Here is a 25,070-nt window from a genome sequence, read left to right on the forward strand (position 1 = left end):
CTCCTTGGACCTAGGAAAATGTCACCTCACAAAGTTTAATGGAAGTCCACTGCTTTGTACGCAGAAAAGGCATAGGAAAGAAAAACTGAAGTGTGACACTTATAAACCCAAGGATGGAGACATTCTTTGTGAGGTGAGTTGTGCTGTCTCCTTAACTACATACAAGGCACAGCTGTCCAATACATCATCAAAGTCTTGCTGAAGACATAAGACTCTCCACTCTGTAGTCACCAGGGAAAATGACAAACCAGGAATCACAAAGCTCCCCAGTTCATGCTGTGGGTGCCAAAAAAAAAGTGACATGAATCTGGAACTCATGGCAGCAATACCTCAGAGGCTCATCTTTAGCAATTCCAGACCCTTCCAGTCCACAGTCAGGGCATTCTTTTATTTTATTTTTATTTTTTTTTAGATGGAGTCTCGTTCTGTCACCCAGGCTGGAGTGCAGTGGTGCAATCTCGGTTCACTGCAACCTCCACCTCCCAGGCTCAAGCAATTCTCTGCCTCAGCCTACCGAGTAGCTGGGATTACAGGTGCCCGCTACCACACCTGGCTAATTTTTGTATTTTTAGTAGAGAAGGGGTTTTACCATCTTGGCCAAGCTGATCTTGAACTCCTGACCTTGTGATCCACCCGCTTCAGCCTCACAAAGTACTGGCATTACAGGTGTGAGCCACTGCGCGCAGCCAGGTCATCTTTTCATCCAGGCTGCTCACAGTGTTTCCACACACCAACCAATCTCTTAATCCTTACCACAATGATCAGGCGGCAAAAACTATCACTCTTACTTCCCACTTGGGAAAACTAAAGCTGAGAAACTCAAAAACTCGTGTAGCATTAAGTATGAATTGCCTACGTCAACAGTGTTTCCCTAATTTTCAGACCCTATCCTTCCCTACTTCCCAGCTGATTCTAGTAAAGACCCGAAAGAGAACCAGAACATGTTACAACTCTTTTTCTACCTGGAGAAAGGCATAATTTTCAAGAAACAACATAGTTCATATCTTGTGTTAAAGTTAATTACTCTAGTAGAGAAGATTCTCTTAATTGACTTGGAAGTAGTTCACTAAAGAGTATTAAGTGCTGCTTCAAGGTACCAATTAGTCTGTTTAGATGCTTGAGTCTTAAATATGAATTAACAATGTGTTGAATCAGAAACTCAAGAGTCTTGAGTTCTGAGCAGAGGGGAAAATACAGCAGGAAATACACAGGATCAAAGTACGTCCAAGTATTTAAGATTTTCTCAGAAACCAGATGCCTAATCTATGTAACATATAAAATCTGCAGGGAAGAGGGGATGGGATGCAGTGGATGTGGATTTATTAACATTAGAACATTTGATGGGAAACAATATAGTGATGTTAAATACAACACTTCCACTCACACACCCAAGGAAAAATAAAATGCTCCAGAGAAACTTGCCAGTAGCTTGGAATCAACCCCAAGCAGCTAGGAAGAGTCAGTCAGAAAGGCCTAGGGCAGAATCCAGCACAGAGCTGAATGGATGCTACCTGCCTTTCTCTTCTCTTAGTCATAAAGGAAAACTTTATATATGTGTGTTTAACACATTTTCATTTTTATTTGAGATGCCTGCTTTCCTACAGTCTGATTTATCTTGGCTTCAGAGCAATTCTGTTTGTAGACCTGGAAATTTTCTTCCATGTTGTAATACTCTATCAGTCTCCCTTGAGACAATGGCCAGTATCAGCTCAGTAGAACCAATAGGTCAGGAAACGTTCAGTATGGCAAAAACAGGATCCTGCTGATTTACCAAGATAAATTTCTGGCACAGTCACACCCCAATCTGACAATACACAGTCCCCTGACTGGTCTTGCCACCATTACTTACTCATTTCCTTACCTGCTTGATACTCTAAAATGAGGTGGAACTCATCCACTTCCTGCAATGACTCTGGTGGAACAAAAACATTGTCATCAAGAAGCTCATGTAGCTTTGGACCAACTGGACCGCAAAGAAGAACCTGGAGACAAGCAACACGAAGTCTATCAGGAGCCCCGTTCCTTGCCCCACAGAACCTCAACAGTACCCCAGGACAGTACATTCAGGCTGATTCTAATCATTTCAACAAAATATTGGAATCCAAATCCAATTTTGAAAGCTGTTGGTTTGGAGGTGTGCAGCAGAAGGCATGTCACCAGGGCTAAGGCCTCTGGAGGGTATGACCATAATGTACCCAGAACTGAGAGGCTGACAAAAGAACTGTGTCACAGCCATCAGGCACCTATGCAGCGGCTGCATCTCATTCCCTCTGCTGAGGACTGCATGTTTGTGTCACCTCCCCAAATTTAGATGGTGAAGCCCAAACCCCCATGTGGCTTATTTGGAGATAGGGCTTTTGGAAGGTAATTAATATGAAATGAGGTCATAATGGTGAGTTGAGGTCCTAATCAGATAGAACTGGTGGCCTGATAAGAAAAGAGAGAGAGATCAATCTCTCTCCCGCAACCGCGTGCACCAAGGACAGGACATGTGGGAACACACTGAGAAAGTGGCCACCTGCAAGCCAAGAAGAGACTTCTCACCAGAAGCCACACCTTGCTGGAACCTTGATCTGGGGCTTTCCAGTCTCCACTGTGAGAAAATAAACTTCTGTTGCTTGAGACCCTAAGTTTATGGTATTTTGCTACTATGACAGCCAAAGAAGACCCTACCCCCACTTTCTTTACTCACTCACACCTTGTGCAGGCAAAGAGACATGGGATGTTGTCTGCAACAAAGCTGCCAGATGAAAACTGTTTGAGTTTTTATACGGTATAAAAACAGTTTCTGGATCACCATATCCTCAACCGGGTGACCTCATTTGTGGAATAAAATTCTCTCCCATTACTGAACTGTTACGTGAATAGGACAGCCTTTTCCATATGAGAATTAAAGAGCATCCCAACTGAGAGACTTCAGGGGAAGGGGCTCTGCAGCTTTTCCAAAACCTTTTTCTTCAACTCCAACCAGGGCCTCCCTCTGGCTATTCTTTCTAGAAGCCATTTCTTATCTGTTCTTGTTCCTCAACTCCAATAAGCCGTTGTTTTTGCCACACCATTCAAGGCCAGGCTAGCAGACTCAAAACCACTGAACAATGAAGACTGCACTGAGATTTAAAGGAAAGTCCCCAGAGACTGTCAACGCTGCTTCACATTTTCTTTTCTTTTTTTTTTTGAGACAGAGTTTTGCTCTGTTGCCCGGGCTGGAGTGCAGTGGTGCAACCATAGCTCACCACAGCCTTGACCTCCCAGGCTCAAGCGATCCTCCTGCCTCAGCCTCCAGAGTAGCTGGGACTACAGGCATGAGTCACCGGGCCTGGCTAACTTTTTATTTTTATTTTTAATAGAGACAAGGCCTCACTATGTTGCCCAGGCTAGTCTCGAACTCCTGAGCTCAAGAGATCTCAGCCTCCCAAATTGCTAGGATTACAGGCATGAGCCAACACACTCGGCCCATTTCAGATTTAATATGTCCCACCCAGAAGCTTCAAAAGGCATTAACTTGATAATTAACTGCTTATATAGACTGCTTTGTACAGAGGTACTTTTGTGTTATCTAAGAAATCCCAGCTTCTGGATAAAAATATACTCCTCTCCCTTTTCTGCCTTGACACATGCCCTTTACTTGCCAATTCTGAAAGTTTTGCCCCAACCACTTTACTTCCTCTCTCTAATTCTTGGCTAGTGCTCCACTTCCAAGATGAGACAACGAGGGCCACAGGCCATATTTACCCTCCTGCCTGAAACAACAAAAAAGACAAAATGTATGAAACAATGGTTTTCAAAACATTGTGTGAACATCAGACAATAAAGGACGATCCCTAAAAAACAGGAATAAACTGGCCAGGCACGGTGGCTCATGCCTGTAAGCCCAGCACTTTGGGAGGCTGAGACAGGCAGATCACTTGAGGTCAGGAGTTCAAGACCAGCCTGGCCAACATGGTGAAACCCTATCTCTACCAAAAATACAAAAAATTTAGCTAGGCGTGGTGGCGTACACCTGTAATCCCAGCTACTCAGGAGGCTGAGGCAGAAGAATCACTTGAACCTGGGAGGTAGAGAGCCAAGATCATGCCACTGCACTTTAGCATGGGCGACAAAGCAACACTCTTGTCTCCAAAAAAAAAAAAAAAAAAAAAAGAAACAGGAATAAATTTAGTAAGCCCTACAAACATCTCAGTATATTACTGTAAAAGAATTTCCAGGTATACGGAACCTGAAAGAATTTATCACTAGCAGACTCCCACCACAAGCAATGTTAAAAGAAGTCCTTCTGGCAGAAGGGAGAATGACACGAGATGGAAATATGTTTTTGTATTTTTTTGAGACAGAGTCGTTCAGGCTGGAGTACAGTGGTGTGATCTCGGTTCACTGTAACCTCCACCTCTTGCGTTTAAGTGATTCTCCCGCCTCAGCCTCCCAAGTAACTGGGATTATGGACACGCACCACCACGCTTGGCTAATTTTTTTTTTTTTTTTTTTTGTATTTTTAGTAGAGATGGGGTTTCACCATGTTGGGTGAAAAAACCTGACCGTGCCAGGCTGGTCTTGAACTCCTGACCTCAAGTGATCTGCCCATCTTGGCCTTCCAAAGTGCTGCAATTACAGGCATGAGCCACCGTGCCCAGCCAGAAATACGGATCTAAACAAAGAAATGAAGAACAACAGAAATGGTAATGCTAGATAAGTACATAAGATTATTTTTCTTATTATTTAAATCTCTTTAAGAGATAACTGAAGAAAAGTACTAACAAATGTAGTGTGAGGTTTGTAACATGCAGAAGTCAAGTATTTCACAATGATCATATAAAGATTGGAGGGAGAGAAGTACAGGCATACCTCATTTTATTGTGCTTCACTTTACTGTGCTCTGCAGATACTGCAGTTTTTACAAATTGACAGTTTGTGGCAACCCTGTGGTCCCCTCTGGGCACCACTTTTCCAACAGCATGTAATCACTTCGTGTCTCTGTCACATTCTGGTAGTTCTCACATTTTGAAGGTTTTCATTATTATGTCTGTTATGGTGATCAGTGATCTTTGAAGGATGCTACTATTATAACTGTTTTGGGACACCACAGATCATTCCCACATAAGACAGTGAACTTAATCGATAAATAATTTATGTGTTCTGACCGCTCCATGGACCGGCTGTTCCCGTGTCTCGCCCTCTCCTTGGGCCTCACTAAAATTTCCTGAGACATAACAATATTGAAATTAGGCCAGTTAATAACCCTACAATGGCCTCTGTGTGTTCAAGTGAATGGAAGAATTGCACATCTCTAACTTTAAATCAAAAGCTAGAAATGATTAAACTTAGCAAAGAAGGCATGTAGAAAGCTGAGAAAAGCCTTTTATGCTGTTAGCCAAGTTGGGAATGCAAAAAGTCCTTGAAGGAAATTAAAAGTGCTACTTTAGTGAACATACGAATATAAGAAAGCAAAACAAAACAAAACAAAACCAAAAAACAACAACAAAAAGAAAGCAAAACAGCCCTATTGCTGATATGAGAAAGTTTGAATGGTCTGGATAGCAGATCAAACAAGCTACAACATTCCCTTAAGCCAAAGCCTAATCCAGAGCAATGCCCTACTCTCTCCAATTCCATGAAGGCTGAGAGAGGTGAGGAAGCTGCAAAAGAAAAGTTGGAAGCTAGCAGAGGTTGGTTCATGAGGTTTAAGGAAAGAAGCTGTCTCCGCAACATAAAAATGCAAGGTGAAGCAGCAAGTGCTGATGTAGAAGCTGCAGCAACTTATCCAAAAGATCTAGCTAAGATCACTGATGAACATGGCTGTACTAAACAACAGGTTTGATGTACACAAAACAGCCTTCTGTTGTAGGGTAATGCTGGATAAGTACGTAAGATAATTTTAAGAAGGTGCCATCTAGGACTTTCAGAGCTGGAGAGCAGAAGTCAATGCCTACCTTCAAAGCTTCAAAGAACAAACTGACTCTCTTGTTGGGGCTAACATAGCTGGTGACTAAACTGAAGCCAATGCTCACTGACCATTCTGAAAAATTCTAGGATCCCTAAGTATGATGCTAAATCTACTCTGCCTGTGTTCTATAAATGGAACAATAAAGCCTGAATGACAGCATACCTGTTTACAGTTTAATAGGCATTTTAAGCCCACTGTTCAGAACTACTGCTCACCAAAAAAAAAAAAAAAAAAAAAAAAATTTGTTTAAAGTATCACTGCTCATTGACAGTATACCTAGTCGCCCAAGAGCTCTGCTGGAAATGTATAGGGAGAAGGATGATGTTTTCATGCCCGCTAACGCAACATCCATTCTGCAACCCATAAACTAAGAAGTCATTTTGACTTTTTTTCTTGAGACAGAGTCTGGATCTGTCACCCAGGCTGGAGTATAGTAGCCTGATCTCAGTCCACTGCAATCTCCTTCAAGTGATTCTTGTGCCTGAGCCTCCTGAGTAGCTGGGACTGCAGGCGTGCACTACCACACCTGGCTAGTTTTTGTATTTTTAGTAGAGATGGGGTTTCACCATGTTGGCCAGACTGGTCTCAAACTCCCGGCCTCAAGTGATCTGCCCACCTTAGCCTCTCAAAGTGCTAGGATTACAGGCATGAGCCACTGCACCTGGCTAGAATTTTGACTTTCAAGTCTATTATTTAAGAAATACATTTCATAAGGCTATAGCTGCCATGGATAATAACTCCTCTGATGGATCTGGGCAAATAAACTGAAAACCTCTGGAAAGAATTTACCATTCTAAATGCCATTAAGAACATTTATGATTTATAGGAGGAAGGCAGCATATCAACATTAACAGGAGTTTCAAAGAAGTTGATTCTAACCCTCTTGGACACCTTTGAGATTCAAGACTTCAGTAAAGGAAGTAACTGCAGATGAGGTGAAAATAGCAAGAGAACTAGAATGAGCAGTGGGGCCTGAAGATGTGACTGAATTACTGTATTCTTCATGATAAAACTTGAACAGATAGAGTTGCTTCTTATGGATGAGCAAAGACAGTGGTTTTCTGAGATGGAATCTACTCCTAGTAAAGATGCTGTGAATATTGTTGAAATGACAACAAAAGATTTAGAGTATTACATACACTTAGTTGATAATGGCAAATAGCAGGAAGGTTTGAGAGGACTGCCTCCAATTTTTTAAAGTTTTTTAATTTTTCATTTTTAGAGACAGGAATTTGCTCTATCACCCAACCTAGAGTGCAGTGGCACAATCATAGCTCACAGTAGCCTCAAACTCCTAGGCTTACGAGATCTTCCTGCCTCAGCTTCCCAAGTAGCTGAGATGATAAGCACGTGCCACCATGCCCAGCTAATTAAAAAACTTTTTTTTTAGAGATGGGGTCTCACTATGTTGCCCAGGCTCAAGTGATCCTCCTGCCTTATTCTCCCAAAGTGCTGGGATTACAGGTGTGAGCCACTGTACCTCGCCTGATTCCAATTTTGAATGAAGTTCCACTGTGGGTAAAGTGCTATCAAACAGCATCACATGCTACAGAGAAATCTTTTGCGAAAGGAAGAGTTAACTGATGTGGCAAATGTCATTGTTTTATTTTAAGAAATTGCCACAGCCACCCCAACCTGCAGCCACCACCCTGATCAGCAAGCAGCCATCAATATCAAGGCAAAGTACTGCCAGCAAAAAGATTATGACTGTCTGAAAGCTCAGATAATTGTTAACATTTATGGGTAACGAAGTACTCTAAAATTGTGTACACTTTTTTTTTAGACATAATGGTACTGCACACTTACTTGACTACAGTACAGTGTAAACATAACTTTTAATGCACCGTGAAACAAAATTCATGCGATTCATTCTATTGCAGTATTTGTTTTACTGCAGTGGTCTAGAACCAAACATGCAGTATCCTGAGGTATGCCTGTTATCACTTGAAAGTAGACTGTGATAGGCTAAAGATGTACAGTATAAACTCTAATGCAACCACTAAGAAAAAAAGAATTATACCTAGTAAGTTAAAGAAGATAAAATGAAATCATAGAAAATAATCCAAAAGAGTACAGAAAAAGAGGGAAAAAGATAGAGATGGGACAAATAGCAAACAAAGAGCAAGATGTCAGATTTAAACCTAACCTGATATATCAATAATCACACTAGATGTAAACAGTCTAAACACTCCGATTAAAAGGCAGAGACTGTCAAAGTGGGTTAAAAAGCAAGTCCCAACTATATGCTGTCTATTAAAAAATACACTTTAAAGTAAAAAGATGCAAACAGATTAAAAGCACAAGGATGGAAAAAGATATACCATGCCAATACTAATCAAATGAAAGCTGGAATGGCTATTTCAATCAAAATAGATTTCAGAGCAAAGAAAATTATGAAATGATTTTATTTATCCCTAGTAATAATAAAGGAACTAATTCATGAAAGGGATATAACAATCCTAAACATTTATGTACCTAATAAGAGTTTCAAAATACATAAAGTAAAATGTTACAGAACTATAAAGGAAATAGACAAGTATCCAAAATTACAGTTGGAGATGTCAACATCCCTCTTAATAACTGATAGATCAAATAGACCAAAAAAAAAAAAAAAAAAGTAAGAATATAAAAGACTTGAACACTATCAATCAACCTCACCTAATTGACATTTACAGAACACTCGACCCAACAACAGAAAGGCTTATGTACATTCTTGAAACTTTCAAGTACACACAGAACCTCACCAAGATAGACCATATTCTGTGCCATAAAAACGTATCTAAAACTTAGTAGGATTCAGGTCATAGAAAGCATATTTTCCGACCATACTGAAATTGAAATAGAAATCAATAACAGAAAGACATCTGGAAAATTCCCAAATATTTAGAAACTAAATAACATACCTCTAAGTAGTCCATGAATGGGCTATTAAATGGCACATCTCAATAAATCAAAGGGATATTAGTATTTTGAATTGAATGAAAATAAAAATAACATATCCAAATCTTTGGGATGTAGCTAAAGCAGTACTTAGGGGAGTACTGATATCACTAAACCCCTATATGAGAAAACAGGAAAGGTCTCAAATCAATGACTGTAGCTTCTCACATTAGGAAACTAGAAAAAGAAGAGCAAGTTAAATCTGAAGCAAGCAAAATCCAAGGAAAATAGAAAAATAGAGAAAAATCAATTAACCAAAAGCTAATTACTTATTAATAAGAGCAATAAAATTTATAAACCTCTAGCCAAACTGATCAGAAAAAAAAGAAGATACAGGTCTGACAGCTTTGAAGAGAGCAGTGGTTCTCCCAGCACGGAGGTTGAGATCTGAGAATGGACAGACTGCCTGCTCAAGTGGGTCCCTGACCCCTGAGTAGCCTAACTGGGAGACATCCCCCACTAGGTGCAGAAACTCACACCTCACACAGCTGGCCACACCTCTCACACGAAGCTTCCAGAGCAAGAATCAGACAGCAACACTCGCTGTTCAGCAATATTCTATCTTCTGCAGCCTCCGCTGCTGATACCCAGGCAAACAGGGCCTGGAGTGGACCTCAAGCAAACTCCAACAGACCTGCAGCTGAGGGTCCTGACTGTTAGAAGGAAAACTAACTAACAGAAAGGACACCCACACCAAAACCACATCAGTACGTCACCATCATCAAAGACCAAAGGCAGATAAATCCACAAAGATGGGGAAAAAGTAGTGCAGAAAAGCTGGAAATTCAAAAAATCAGAGAACATCTCCCACTCCAAAGGAACGCAGCTCATCGCCAGCAACGGAACAAAGCTAGATGGAGAATAACTTTGACGAGTTGAGAGAAGAAGGCTTCAGTCGATTGAACTTCTCAGAGCTAAAGGAGGAACTACGTACCCAGTGCAAAGAAACTAAAAACCTTGAAAAAAGAATGGATGAATGGATAACTAGAATAATCAATGCAGAGAAGACCATAAAAGAACTGATAGAGATGAAAATCATAACACGAGAACTACGTGACAAATGCACAAGCTTCAGTAACCGACTCGATCAACTAGAAGAAAGAGTATCAGCGATTGAAGATCAAATGAATGAAATGAAGCGAGAAGAGAAGTGTAGAGAAAAAAGAGTAAAAAGAAATGAACAAAGCCTCCAAGAAATACGGGATTATGTGAAAAGACCAAATCTATGTCTGATTGGTGTGCCTGAAAGTGACAGGGAAAATGGAACCAACTTGGAAAACACTCTACAGGGGATCATCCAGGAGAACTTCCCCAACCCAGTAAGGCAGGCCAACATTCAAATTCAGGATATACAGAGAACGCCACAAAGATAATCCTCGAGAGGAGCAACTCCAAGATACATAATTGTCAGATTCACCAAAGTTGAAATGAAGGAAGAAATGTTAAAGGCAGCCAGAGAGAAAGGTCGGGTTACCCACAAAGGGAAGCCCATCAGACCAACAGCAGATCTCTCGGCAGAAACTCTAAAAGCCAGAAGAGAGTAGGAGACAACATTCAACATTCTTAAAGAAAAGAATTTTCAACCCAGAATTTCACATCCAGTCAAATTAAGTTTCATAAGTGAAGGAGAAATAAAATCCTTTACAGACAAGCAAATGCTCAGAGATTTTGTCACCACCGGGCCTGCCCTTCAAGAGATCCTGAAGGAAGCACTAAACATGGAAAGGAACAACTGGTACCAGCCATTGCAAAAACATGCCAAAATGTAAAGTCCATCGATGCTAGGAAGAAAATGCATCAACTAACGAGCAAAACAACCAGCTAATATCATAATGACAAGATCAAGTTCACACATTAACAATATTAACCTTAAATGTAAATGGACTAAATGGTCCAATTAAAAGACACAGACTGACAAATTGGATACAGAGTCATGACCCATCCGTTTGCTATATTCAGGAGACCCATCTCACATGCAGAGAGACACACAGGCTCAAAATAAAGGGATGGAGGAAGATCTACCAAGCAAATGGAAAACAAAAAAAAGCAGGAGTTGCAATCCTAGTCTCTGATAAAACAGACTTCAAACCATCAAAGATCAAAAGAGACAAAGGAGGCCATTACATAATGGTAAAGGGATCAATTCATCAGGAAGAGCTAACTATCCTAAATATATATGCACCCAATACAGGAGCACCCAGATTCATAAAGCAAGTCCTTAGAGACTTACAAAGAGACTTAGACTCCCATATAATAATAATGGGAGACTTTAACACCCCACTGTCAACATTAGACAGATCAACGAGACAAAAAGTTAACAAGGATATCCAGGAACTGAACTCAACTCTGCACCAAGCGGACCTAATAGACATCTACAGAACTCTCCACCTCAAATCAACAGAATATACATTCTTCTCAGCACCACATCGCACTTATTCCAAAACTGACCACATAGTTGGAAGTAAAGCACTCCTCAGCAAATGTAAAAGAACAGAAATTATAACAAACTGTCTCTCAGACCACAGTGCAATCAAACTAGAACTCAGTGCTAAGAAACTCAGTCAAACTTGCTCAACTACATGGAAACTGAACAACCTGCTCCTGAATGACTGCTGGGTACATAACGAAATGAAGGCAGAAATAAAGATGTTCTTTGAAACCAATGAGAACAAAGATACAACATACCAGAATCTCTGGGACACATTTAAAGCAGTGTGTAGAGGGAAACTTATAGCACTAAATGCCCACAAGAGAAAGCAGGAAAGATCTAAAATTGACACCCTAACATCACAATGAAAAGAACTAGAGAAGCAAGAGCAAACACATTCAAAAGCTAGCAGAAGGCAAGAAATAACTAAGATCAGAGCAGAACTGAAGGAGATAGAGACACAAAAAACCCTCCAAAAAAATCAATGAATCCAGGAGCTCGTTTTTTGAAAAGATCAACAAAATTGATAGACCGCTAGCAAGACTACTAAAGAAGAAAAGAGAGAAGAATCAAATAGACGTAATAAAAAACGATAAAGGGGATATCACACCACCGACCCCACAGAAATACAAACTACCATCAGAGAATACTATAAACACCTCTACGCAAATAAACTAGAAAACCTAGAAGAAATGGATACTTTCCTGGACACTTACACTCTCCCAAGACTAAACAAAGAAGAAGTTGAATCCCTGAATGGACCAATAGCAGGCTCTGAAATTGAGGCAATAATTAATAGTCTACCAACCAAAAAAAGTCCAGGACCAGACGGATTCACAGCCAAATTCTACCAGAGGTACAAGGAGGAGCTGGTACCATTCCTTCTGAAACTATTCCAATCAATAGAAAAAGAGGGAATCCTTCCTAAGTCATTTTATGAGGCCAACATCATCCTGATACCAAAGCCTGACAGAGACACAACAAAAAAAGAGAATTTTAGACCAATATCCCTGATGAACATCAATGCAAAAATCCCCAATAAAATACTGGCAAACCGAATCCAGCAGCACATCAAAAAGCTTATCCATCCTGATCAAGTGGGCTTCATCCCTGGGATGCAAGGTTGGTTCAACACAGGCAAATCAATCAACGTAATCCAGCATATAAACAGAACCAAAGACAAAAACCACATGATTATCTCAATAGATGCAGAAAAGGCCTTTGACAAAATTCAACAGCCCTTCATGCTAAAAACTCTCAATAAATTCGGTATTGATGGAACGTATCTCAAAATAATAAGAGCTATTTATGACAAACCCACAGCCAATATCATACTGAATGGGCAAAACCTGGAAGTATTCCCTTTGAAATCTGGCACAAGACAGGAATGCCCTCTCTCACCACTCCTATTCAACACAGTGTTCGAAGTTCTGGCTAGGGCAATCAGGCAAGAGAAAGAAATAAAGAGTATTCAGTTAGGAAAAGAAGAAGTCAAATTGTCCCTGTTTGCAGATGACATGATTGTCTATTTAGAAAACCCCATCGTCTCTGCCCAAAATCTCCTTAAGCTGATAAGCAACTTCAGCAAAGTCTCAGGATACAAAATCAATGTGCAGAAATCACAAGCATTCTTATACACCAGTAACAGACAGAGAGCCAAATCATGAATGAATTCCCATTCAAAATAGCTTCAAAGAGAATAAAATACCTAGGAATCCAACTTACAAGGGATGTAAAGGACCTCTTCAAGGAGAACTACAAATCACTGCTCAGTGAAATAAAAGAGGACACAAACAAATGGAAGAACATGCCATGCTCATGGATAGAAAGAATCAATATTGTGAAAATGGCCATACTGCCCAAGGTAATTTATAGATTCAATGCCATCCCCATTAAGCTACCAATGAGTTTCTTCACAGAATTGGAAAAAAACGCTTTAAAGTTCACATGGAACCAAAAAGACCCTGCATTGCCAAGACAATCCTAAGCCAAAAGAACAAAGCTGGAGGCATCACGCTACCTGACTTCAAACTATACTACAAGGCTACAGTAACCAAAACAGCATGGTACTGGTACCAAAACAGAGATACAGACCAAAGTAACAGAACAGAGCCCTCAGAAATAATACCACACATCTACAGCCATCTGAACTTTGACAAACCTGACAAAAACAAGAAATGGGGAAAGGATTCCCTATTTAATAAATGGTGCTGGGAAAATTGGCTAGCCATAAGTAGAAAGCTGAAACTGGATCCTTTCCTTACTCCTTATACGAAAATTAATTCAAGATGGATTAGAGACTTAAATGTTAGACCTAAAACCATAAAAACCCTACTAGACAACCTAGGCAATACCATTCAGGACATAGGCATGGGCAAGGACTTCATGTCTAAAACACCAAAAGCAATGGCAACAAAAGCCAAAATTGACAAATGGGATCTAATTAAACTAAAGAGCTTCTGCACAGCAAAAGAAACTACCATCAGAGTGAACAGGCAACCTACAGAATGGGAGAAAATTTTTGCAATCTGCTCATCTGACAAAGGGCTAATATCCAGAAACTACAAAGAACTCAAATTTACAAGAAAAAAACAACCCCATCAAAAAGTGGGCAAAGGATATGAACAGACACTTCTCGAAAGAAGACATTCATACAGCCAATAGATACATGAAAAAATGCTCATCATCACTCGCCATCTGAGAAATGCAAATCAAAACCACAATGAGATACCATCTCACACCAGTTAGAATGGCAATCATTAAAAAATCAGGAAACAACAGGTGCTGGAGAGGATGTGGAGAAATAGGAACACTTTTACACTGTTGGTGGGACTATAAACTAGTTCAACCATTGTGGAAGACAGTGTGGTGATTCCTCAAGGATCCAGAACTAGAAATACCATTTGACCCAGCCATCCCATTGCTGGGGATATACCCAAAGGATTATAAATCATGCTGCTATAAAGACACATGCACACGTATGTTTATTGCAGCACTATCCACAATAGCAAAGATTTGGAATCAACCCAGATGTCCATCAGTGACAGACTGGATTAAGAAAATGTGGCACATATACACCACGGAATACTATGCAGCCATAAAAAACGATGAGTTCGTGTCCTTTGTAGGGACATGGATGCAGCTGGAAACCATCATTCTCAGCAAACTATCCCAAGAACAGAAAACCAAACACCGCATGTTCTCACTCATAGGTGGGAATTGAACAATGAGATCACTTGGACACAGGAAGTGGAACATCACACACCGGGGCCTATTGTGGGGAGGGGGGAGGGGGAAGGATAGCATTAGGAGAGATACCTAATGTAAATGATGAGTTAATGGGTGCAGCACACCAACATGGCACATGTATACATATGTAACAAACCTGCATGTTGTGCACATGTACCCTAGAACTTAAAGTATAATTTAAAAAAAAAAAAGAAGATACAAATGACCAATATCAGGAATGAGAAGGAAAACATCATTACAAATTGTAGAGATCTTAAAGGAATAATAGAATACCATAATTAACTTTATGCCAATAAATCCAACAACTTAGATGAAACAGACAAATTCCTTGAAAGATACAAACTACTAAAGTTCATTTAAAAAAAAAAAAAAAAAAGGAAACTCTGGATTTCCCCATATCTATTAAAGAAATCAGTTATTTAAAACCTTCCTACATAGAAAACCCTGGGCCTAGAAGGCTTCACCAGAAGGCTTAAATTCTATAAACATTTAAGGAAGGTACGATACCAATTCGACACAAACTCTGTTTTAAAAATTGAAGAAAGGGCCAGGTGTGGTGGATGAATCCCAGCACTATGGAAGGCTGAGGCAGGTGGATTACTTGAGATCAGAAGTTGGAGACCAGCCTGGCCAGCAGAGTGAAACTCCCTCTCTACTAAAAAATACAAAAATTAGCTGGGCATGGTGGCGCACACCTGTATTCTCAGCTACTTGGGAGGCTGAGGCACGAGAATCACTTGAACCTGAGAGACGGACATTGCAGTGAGCTGAGATCGCACCACTGCACTCCAGTCTGGGCAGAGTGAGACCCTATCTTAAAAAAAAAAATAAAAATGGAAGAGAAGCTAGGTGTGGTGGCCCTATGAAGATTTAAATAGGTTCATACACATTTAAAGCACCTAACTTAAAACAGTGCCTGGTGTATGGTAAAAAACTATAGAAGGAAATGCTAGCTATGATTACCACCTCTGGAAAATACGTAGTTCTTAACCTCTGTAGTTCTCAGATGATCTCTCAGTCCACGTTGAGAAGCATTTCAGCAAGTTAAACTGAATCTCTTTGAGAGTGCATACAGGGTGAAGTAAAGGCAGAGCCTGACACTTGAATCCTGGCTGCATCATTTACTAGCCAAGTGGCCCTGGGCACCTTACTTAGCCTCTCTAGACCTCTATCTTTGAAATCCTAAGATTGTTGTGAGGATTGAGTAACAGATTGCTTTTCTTTCCTCAATCTCCTACCAAAACCAGACTTGTTTTACTAGAATGCCTTCCAATCAGACTGGTCCCAGGACCAGCTACTCCAGAGACCAGGAGCAAATGCTGGTCCCAGGGGAGGTCAATACTGAAAGGTCAATCTTGTACTCAGCCCATGACTGTCCAGGGTATTGTCTTCCCAGAGGCCAGAATTATTTGTCAGTATCAGGAGGGTGGCCTCTTAGGAATCCATGAAAACTCCTGGGATTCTGATGGGAATGGCCTGGGATCTCTCTAAAGGGCTTATGATCAATCTCCTTTTCTTCTACCCATTAGCTGGTAATATTTCCAAAGGTCAGTCCTGGAATTTCTAATCTTCTCTATTTGGGAGTTAATTACAATTTATAAACATGACTGCAAAAGTCTGTATTTTCTTTTTATTTTCTTTCTGAAAAGTATTTTCTATCCTAATATTTCATGAGAACTTTGATTCCTATTAAAATATGAATGTTCACATTTTAATATCCTCTCTAAATTGAAAGCACATCTACCCCTACCTCCCGGTGTACAATGTGGCTCCATATGAATTTTTCCCTGAAACTGCTGATGACCTATCCATATTTCTGAGTTCATCTCTGGCTTCTGGTTTCACCACTCTGACCCATATTTCTATTTTTAGGCTGGTCCCCCAAAACTAGAAGACTGTTCACTATCTGTTCTCTAGTGTTAGCAGCCACAACCATTCTGCACTGATCAAGGTTATTTACTCCAGAATCATCTTTGTTAAATCTCTTCTTCGTTCCCCATGTATTGTAGTAGGTTTTAGATATATGTTTCTCCTCTCTGGCTGCTCTAATCCAAACCTTAATCAGTTTACAGGACAACAGTGATAACTTTCTTGCTGGCCTCCCCCTTCACGCCTGTTCTACTCATAGCAACAGAAACTTCTTACTCAGGTGTTATTGTGAACATGGCAACAATTTTTAATTCTACTTAAACCAAACAATTTAAGTCTTGAAGACACTCCCCTACTGACTCTCGTCTAGTGGCTTTTATTTTTTGGCACTCTGGATCCAGGCTCACCAACATGGCCACCTGTGTTTTCTCTCATTACTTGTATAATCCTCAGTCTCAAGGCCCACATGCTCCTATTACATGATATGGTGCCTAAGAACATGGGTTATTGGGTCAGACTGCCTGGGTTAAATTCGTCATTCCATTACCTATCAGTTGTGAACCTCTGTCTGCCTCAAGTTTCCTCATGTAGAAAGGAAGAACAATGGCAGTACTGACTAGCCTTACAGGGTCGTTGCAAGGATTAGATAATCTATGCAAAGCACTAAAGACAATGTTAGGCACAGAATAAACACTCAGAAAGTATTAGTTACTACTGATCTCCTACTATTACTGCTTCATAACAAAAGACCCAGGGTCTGCTACATACTAGGTGATCCATAAGTTGAATCAAGGAATAGATACTCATTCTTGCTCCTAAAATTATTGAAACACTAGTGACAGGCACAGGTTTTAATCTAAAATTTTGACCTACCTTTAAATCTGAGTTGGCTGCAAATTTCTGTCCAATTAAAGCTGCATTTCCTCCTACATAGTGCTGTAAGAGAGTTCAAGGCTTTTAGACTGTATTTTAATACAACTGTATCACCCAAGTTTAATCATTTTTTATTTTAAAAATTAATTTATAGTCCATTTTCCCAAAGACATTTTGAGGTGATTTTACATCAAAGGACACACAGATGAAGTTAATGCAACAGAGAAACAGAAAGTGAGTAATAAGGTGAAGAAAATAAATAGGACAACCATGAAAATGAGTCTGATTGCTTTTAACTGTTGATCAAATTCAGCTCTGAGCTTACAGCCAGCCAGAAGAGACACAGGAAAGAGAAAAAGTGTGGACAGGGCTTATCTTCTACATTGTAGTCCTTCTAAAATGAAAAACTTCACTATCCTGTGGAAAATCATTGAGTAGATACTATAATGAACTAAAATCTAACTCTTGAGTGAGGCACATATGGCCTTTATCTAACCCATGCTTTCCTTACCACCTTCATCTCCTGCCCTTCCCTTCCACACCCTGCTTACAGCTCTCCAAGTCAGCCTTCCTGTCTCTGTGCCTTTGGCACATGCTGTTTCCTTCCATTAGGACACCCTCCCCTTCTCATATACTAGGCAAAACCCTGATCACTTTCCAAGAATCAGCTGCAGTGTCACCTTTTCTGTAATGCCTTCTCTGTTCCCCTTACCTCAATGACATTTCAGCCTTCACAACCACCCTCACCAGATAGGATTACAGATCTCTTCCTACCCCTATAACCTGAACAAACCTCTAATGCGGCTCTTGTCCACTTGGGCTGCTATCATCTGGGTACACAACTAGGTCCTTTGGGGCAGGGACTGTCTTCTTCTTATAAGTGTTCAGTAAATGTTTGTTGCTAAATTTTGAGAAATGAAGAAACACACTGATGTGTTGGGAAATATAAAGGTTTTCCTGGGAGTAAATTCTAAAGATAATAGGCCCCTAATATAGGACAGTACTTTCTCTTAAACACCACATCTCTCAGCTGAGGACCCAGAGAACAAAAATAATTCAAGGTTGGTGTTCCATGTTGCTAAGGATGGATCCATGCGCCTTGGAAATCTGACACATAACAGCTAAGGTTGCTGTTCTATTACAAAAGGTGAAAAGCCTAATAGTGTTACCTGGGTGGAATGCTACAATCCCAGCTTTCTAGTCCTCAGCCCACACAGAGGCATAGACTAAACCAGGGGTGTCCAATCTTTTGGCTGCCCTGGGTCACACTGGAAGAACTGTCTTAGGTCACACATAAAATACACTAACAATAACAGCAGCTGATGAGCTGTTAAAAAGAAGAGGGGGCAGGGGGTTAAATCTCATAATATTTTAAGAAAGTTTATGATTTGTGTTAGGCCACATTCAAAGCCGTCCTGGGCTGCAGACTGGACAAGTTTGGAGTAAACAATTCAGATGGTAGACATCACTCTTACGCCAATTTTGTGCTGACTAACCTCTGAATTCAGGTGGGACAGTAATAGCTTTTTAGAGATAAATTTGAAACTTTCTGTGATATGTAGGCTGAAATTTGGCCCTTTAACATGTCAGCCTTAATGTTTTATTTAACCACGATGGCTAGAATTTGCTAAAAAAAAATATTGGGAAAATAGTAAGATATCTACAAAGTAGATTTCAGAATTTTCATATAATGTTTATCAACCTGCCTTAAAAAGGCACTCCCCTAGTGAAAGGGGGTTTTATAATGTTACGAAATAACTTGGACCATCACAAAGCTAGATAAAGTTGCTGTAAAAAAATTTTTCATCACGAAATAAAGGCAGAATCAAGAGAGAAGAGAAATCAAACTGGTGGTTTAAATTCCATAATCATAAAGACTTTTGAGCAGTGGACTCCTCATGTTAGAACTATCAAGATTCTCTCATAAGAGATAAGAATCTCACTACTGATCTCAGCTGTCAAAATGATAATAACTGAAATCTTAACTTGCTGTCTCCTTTAGAAACTCAGCTGGGTAATGCCTATGTCCATTTCTAATGTTCAAATAGGCAGCTTCAAAGACAAAAAACTTATTATTTTCTAAAACTTTTTGAGATAGGGTTGCACCCTGTTGCCCAGACTGGAGTCCAGTGGCACGATCACGGTTCACTGCAGCCTTGACCTCCTGGGCTCAGATGATCCTCCCACAGGCACATGCCACCATGCCCAGCTAAGTTTTTCTATTTTTTGTAGAGAAGGGTTTCACCATGTTGCCCAGGCTGGTCTCAAACTCCTGGGCTCAAGCAATCCACCTGCCTCAGCCTCCCAAGTGCTGGGATTACAGGCATGAGCCACTATGCCCGGCCTAAAATCTTAAGTCATCAAAAAAAGCAAACAAAGGTTTGCCTGTGAAAGGTGCCAATTAAAAATGGCATTAAGAGCGTCCCTGGCTAGAACTACCAACCTAGACTGGGTGCCCAGCCAAAAGAAGGTTTAAATGAGGAGGAAGAATGGGGTGAGGGCAAGACACGGGAGATAACCAAACAACCAAAACTTAGCCTCAGGAGGCATGAGGGTACATGCAGGAGCAGGCATACTGGGGTGAGGTAGGAAGAGCCATGGTTCGGTCTCCAGCCTCAGCACTGCCTCTTATTCCACGTGAACCTCCAGGAAGTGCCTGGACCATGCAGGCTTTGTATATATTCACCAGGTGAGCTTGGAAACCACTAAGGTTCTAACTCTGACAGGTTCTACCCTGCAGACCAGTGGTTCTCAAAACGAGATTCTCAGACCTACACGATCAACCAAGAAACTCATTGGAAAGGTAAATTATTGGGTCTCATCCCACATCTATTGAATCAGAACTCTGGTAGTAGGCCCAGAAATCTGTGTTTCAACAGCCTCTCCAAATGATTCTGACACATGCTCAAGTCTGAGAACCATCAACCTAGACCCAGTTTTCAACCAGGGGTGATTTTGCTCCCCTCCTCTTCAAACTGGAATGAAAAGTTGCTTGCTTGCTTCTAGGAACCATATGAAGAAGGCATCTTTTCCCACCCTTAATTTACTACTGCTGAACCAAACAGACCTGGGCTCCTGGGAACTCTGATGCAACCTGGGCAATGTCGTGAAAAGTTTCCTTATCACTGAAGAAGCGCTCAGCAGCTGCTCCCTTCCCCATGAAGTGAATGAAGGCTTCTTCCAGATCATTCCTTGAATGCAGAACGCTGTGATCTTTCCCATTCCCAGGACTAAGGCCAAGTGCCTGCAAGAGCTTCACCCCTGAGAGCACCACATCAACACATGCATTGACTCTGGAAGGAGGAAAAAAACTGTGTGAAAGCAGCAGAAGCACCAAGTAACCGTTTTGCATTTAACAAAAGGAAAATGTTTCTCAGAACCTTATTCAACAGAAAAACAGGGGAAGTAGATCTGAAACCTGGGAGAGGAAGTAGCACATGGCAGGAGAAAAATTACATTAACTGGATGTATGTATTAGGATCAGAACACAGGACTCCTCAATAGTTTGGCAAACATTTACACTAGTTACACAGTGAGAAGACAGGTGCTTAGCATTTCAGAACAAAGCTACTGTAACAAAAATGTAACATTTCTGAGAAAACGCTGGCAGAGCCAAACTGGATTCATGCTGGCTGTGTGACTTGGGCAAGTCACTAATTTCTCTGTGCCTTGGTTTCCTCATCCACAAAATGGCAATAATATGAGCATTTAACTCATAGAGCTATGGTTAAGATTAAATATGTGAATGTATACTTAGGAACAGCAATTGGCAGAGTAAGCAAAATACGTGTTTCAGTCAAAGGCTAAGTATCAGGCATCTTCCCTCCAAAGACAAATGAGGATGGTGGCAAGATACAATAAATTACTAAATGCCGAGTACTCCCAGCTGAAACCCTGCCTCTTAGACTTTAGTGGTGGTTTACAGACTTAGGCACACCTGCGGCACTGTAAGAACTCACCCTTTGGCCAGTGTTCACAGGACTGACCCATGAACGTTAAAGACCTGCCACTCTTGGTTGTCTCGGTGGAAATTATAAAGTACAGGTTGAATCCCTTATCTGAAGAGCTTGAGATCAGAAGTGTTTCTGATTTTGGAATATTTACATATACATGAGATATCCTGGGAATGCGACTCACGTCCAAACACAAATCCATTTCACATATACTTCATACATATAGCCTGAAAGTAACTTTATACAGTGTTTTAAATACTTTTGTCCATGAAATAAAGTTTGTATTCCTTATGTGTGGGTGGAATTTTCACATATAAATATTTAATATACATCAGCAGCATCATGTCAGTGCCCCAAAGTTTTGGATTTCAGAGCATTTTGGATGCTCAACTTGTACTAAGGTTGTCTGGCATGGCCTCTCCTATGTGTGTATGGAGAAGGTCTGTCTTATATTTTCAGGGTTTCTTTGCTAAGTCATCCCTCTTTTAAAGAGAACGTTTATATAATTAAGGTAGTTAGATGAGGTCTTCCTGCCCCTACCCCTATCATGGTAATCTTTATTCCTGCCTCTGCCTATTGGGATGTCATTCTGGTCAGTGAGGTTGGATTACCATACAGACAGCTTCCAACCGGCCAACTGAGACGGCCCCTAATGATACGGGTGACTGGGCTTCAGAGTTAATTCTGACCAGCTCTGAAACCACAAGGTAAACTCACTAATAAAAATGTCCCAATGGATGAAATTTTGGTGTAAAATGCATAGTTATATTTCCCTTTTAGTCTCTTTCAAAAATGAAGAGGAATGAGACTGGGATGAAGAGGAATTTTACCAGGTATATTCCTACTTTTAACATGCATGTGTTCCTTTTATAATTTTTAAAATGACATAACTTTAAAAAGGTTTGTATGCAGACTAGATATTATTTACATCACTTAAGGAAGATTTACAAGGGCAAGGAAGAGAAATCCTCCCCCAAGACACAACCAGACTGCATCTTCATTATAAGGGTCCTTTTTATTAATTCTTCCCCTAGGGATTCATGTTTTGAAAGGAGTTTTGCCTATCAAATAGCATTTAAATACTCACAGTTTCTTGTTCGACATACATAATGACTCTGGTCAACTGGAGAAGCATAACCTAAGAGTTACTATGCCTTTCAGTGCATAAAACATCTAGCTACTCTAATTATTTGGATCTTCTCTTTAAAAGAGGGATGATTTATAGCAAAGAAACACTGAAAATATAAGCCAGAACTTCTCCATGACACACACAGAAGGGGCTATTCTGGACACGCACGTGGCAGTTGCTTAAAAATATGTTTAAAATCTTTCCTTTCACAGCCTTCAATGTAAAGAAACCAAACACACCTTGCAAACTGTCTCAGTTTTACCTCAGACATGGTGCCCTTTATTTCTAATGAATGCAGCATTAGATTGGTAGGTAGAATCAATAGGAATACAAGTATCTCTGGCTTTCAGATGCCAGTAGGTTCCTAAGTTTCAGACAATGAGGGCTTGAGTAAGGAGGGATACCATTTCCTCCAGACAGCCCAGTCTAAAAATTGTATCCAAATGGATTTGGGTCCCGAGTCTGAAGAGTGAAGGTTCAGAAATGGAGGGAAATCTGCCTTTGAAAATAACTACTTCAAAAACTATAAACACCCTCAAGCCTGTAATCCCAGCACTTTGGGAGGCTGAGGCGGGTGGATCATGAGGTCAGGAGTTCGAGACCAGCCCGGCCAAGATGGTGAAACCCCGTCTCTACTGAAAATACAAAAATTAGCTGGGCATGGTGGTGGGCACCTGTAATCCCAGCTACTTGGGAGGCTGACGCAGGAGAATCGCTTGAACCCGGGAGGTGGAGGTTGCAGTGGGCTGAGACTGTGCCACGGTACTCCAGCCTGGGTGACAGAGTGAGACTGTCTCAAAAAACAAACAAACAAACAAAAACTATAAACACTCCACTCTCCATATCTAGTACTGCTGAGATTTTAAACAGTCTGACTCCTCAAAGATGAGAATGGGGAAAGCTGTTCAGTATATTTTGTGACACAAGGCAAAACCCAACAGAACTAATTTTGAGTTACAAAATATCACTATCATGGAACATTTTCCATCCCTCACCTAATCACATCAGGAATACTGAGGGAAAATAACCAGTTTCTCAGACTGGTTCATGGTTTACTTGATAACTTTTTATAATTAAAAAAACCAGGCTGAGCACAGTGGCTCACACTTGTAACCCCAGCACTTTGGGAGGCCAAGGCAGGTAGATCACCTGAGCCTAGGAGTTCCAGACCAGCCTGAGCAATATAGCAAGACCCCATCTCTACAAAAAATACAAAAATTACCCAGGTGTGGTGGTGCACACCTGCAGCCCCAGCTACTCAGGAAGCTGAGGCAGGAGGATCACCTGAGCCTGGGAGGCAGAGGTTGCAGTGAACCAAGATGGTACCACTGTTCTTCAGCCTGGGCGAGAGAGCAGGACCCTTTCTCAAAAAAACACTGAACATCTACTACATGCTAGATGCCAAACGAGTACTTTACATGTACTTTCTTGTTCTGTTTTATAATACTTTAACCAGAATAAGAATCTTTCTCTGCACTTTCTCAACTCAATAGCATCCCAAAATGTAAAAAGCATTATTACCTAAGATGTTGTATTATCAAGGGGAAATAAAGGGAGACACAGTTAAAGAATCAGAAAACAAAATTATGCTCATCTGACATGCAAGCAGAATCTCACACATCAGTAAAAAATGTGTATTAGATGACAGTGTGATTTTGGAGAAAACACAGACGAAACAACTGGAAAATAGGTCAAGACAATAGATGCTGAATGTCAAAATGGGCTGGGGGGGCTGGGAAAGAGGGCATAGTTCTCCCGTCTAGACCTTAAGTGCCTCTAAGGTAAAGATGATGTTTCCTATCTCCTCCCTTCTGTTTCATCACCTGTAAAATGTTTTCTAAGGTTTTCTTTTTTTTGAGACGGAGTCTCGCTCTATCGCCCAGGCTGAAGTGCAGTGGCGCGATCTCGGCTCACTGCAAGCTCTGCCTCCTGAGTTCACACCTTTCTCCTGCCTCAGTTTCCCGAGTAGCTGGAACTACAGACGCCCACCACCACGCCCGTCTAATTTTTTGTATTTTTAGTAGAGACGGGGTTTCACCATGTTAGCCAGGATGATCTCGATCTCCTGACCTCGTGATCCACCTGCCTTGGCCTCCCAAAGTGCTGGGATTACAGGCGTGAGCCACCGCGTCCGGACATTTTTCTAAGGTTTTCGCTAGTTTTACATTATGTGCATCAGCTGTTATAAGAGCTAATCATAATCGTTAAGACACAGAACTGTAAAGAGACGGGAAAAAAAAAAGGCAGTGGTCCCTGGGCTGAACCCTAGCTCCTGCATCTAGACAGAGAAAGGCGGCTGATCTTTAAGAAGCACTCCATGCTAGGCAGGCATTTTCAGATAGATTAAACCTATTTGCAAAATGCTGTAAGATTGCTAAGTAGTCATCACTGCTTTTAGCTAAGAAAAGTGAAGTTGTGGATTAACTAACATTTCAAAAGCCACAGACAGGCGGATCTGAAATTCAAACCCAGATTTATCTGATACTGAAGCCCACGTAGGAAGTACACACAAGCAAAATTGTTCACAAAGGGATTAACCTTGTGTTTGGATACAATAAAGAATGATCTAGCTACAATGGAGAATTCATACAGGGGAGAAGACCAAGATATGTTTCAAGGGTAGGGGTGAAGCCAGTTCCAGAGGCAATAATTAGCATAAGGGTGTTTTGTTTTTTGAGACGGAGTTTCACT

The 25,070-nt window shown here is 40.8% G+C and overlaps 1 protein-coding gene across 10 annotated transcripts in view; it reads right to left on the reverse strand.

The window, feature by feature from the left end:
• ADPGK (ADP dependent glucokinase) overlaps window positions 1-25,070 on the reverse strand; it is a 36,061-nt gene that overhangs the window by 6,226 nt on the left and 4,765 nt on the right. For 5 of the 10 annotated variants that reach the window (XM_073012292.1, XM_073012291.1, XM_073012294.1 and 2 more), the window contains 4 exons: window positions 20,365-20,590; window positions 17,298-17,360; window positions 4,511-4,642; window positions 1,862-1,982 (listed from right to left, as the gene is read on the reverse strand). In XM_073012292.1, the coding sequence (XP_072868393.1) occupies window positions 1,862-1,982; window positions 4,511-4,642; window positions 17,298-17,360; window positions 20,365-20,590 (542 nt within the window). The remainder of the gene's footprint in view (window positions 1-1,861; window positions 1,983-4,510; window positions 4,643-17,297; window positions 17,361-20,364; window positions 20,591-25,070) is intronic. The other 5 variants (XM_008015983.3, XM_008015982.3, XM_038010143.2 and 2 more) reach the window with 4 other exon arrangements.

Source organism: Chlorocebus sabaeus, chromosome 26, assembly GCF_047675955.1.
Source record: "Chlorocebus sabaeus isolate Y175 chromosome 26, mChlSab1.0.hap1, whole genome shotgun sequence".
NCBI lineage: Eukaryota > Metazoa > Chordata > Mammalia > Primates > Cercopithecidae > Chlorocebus > Chlorocebus sabaeus.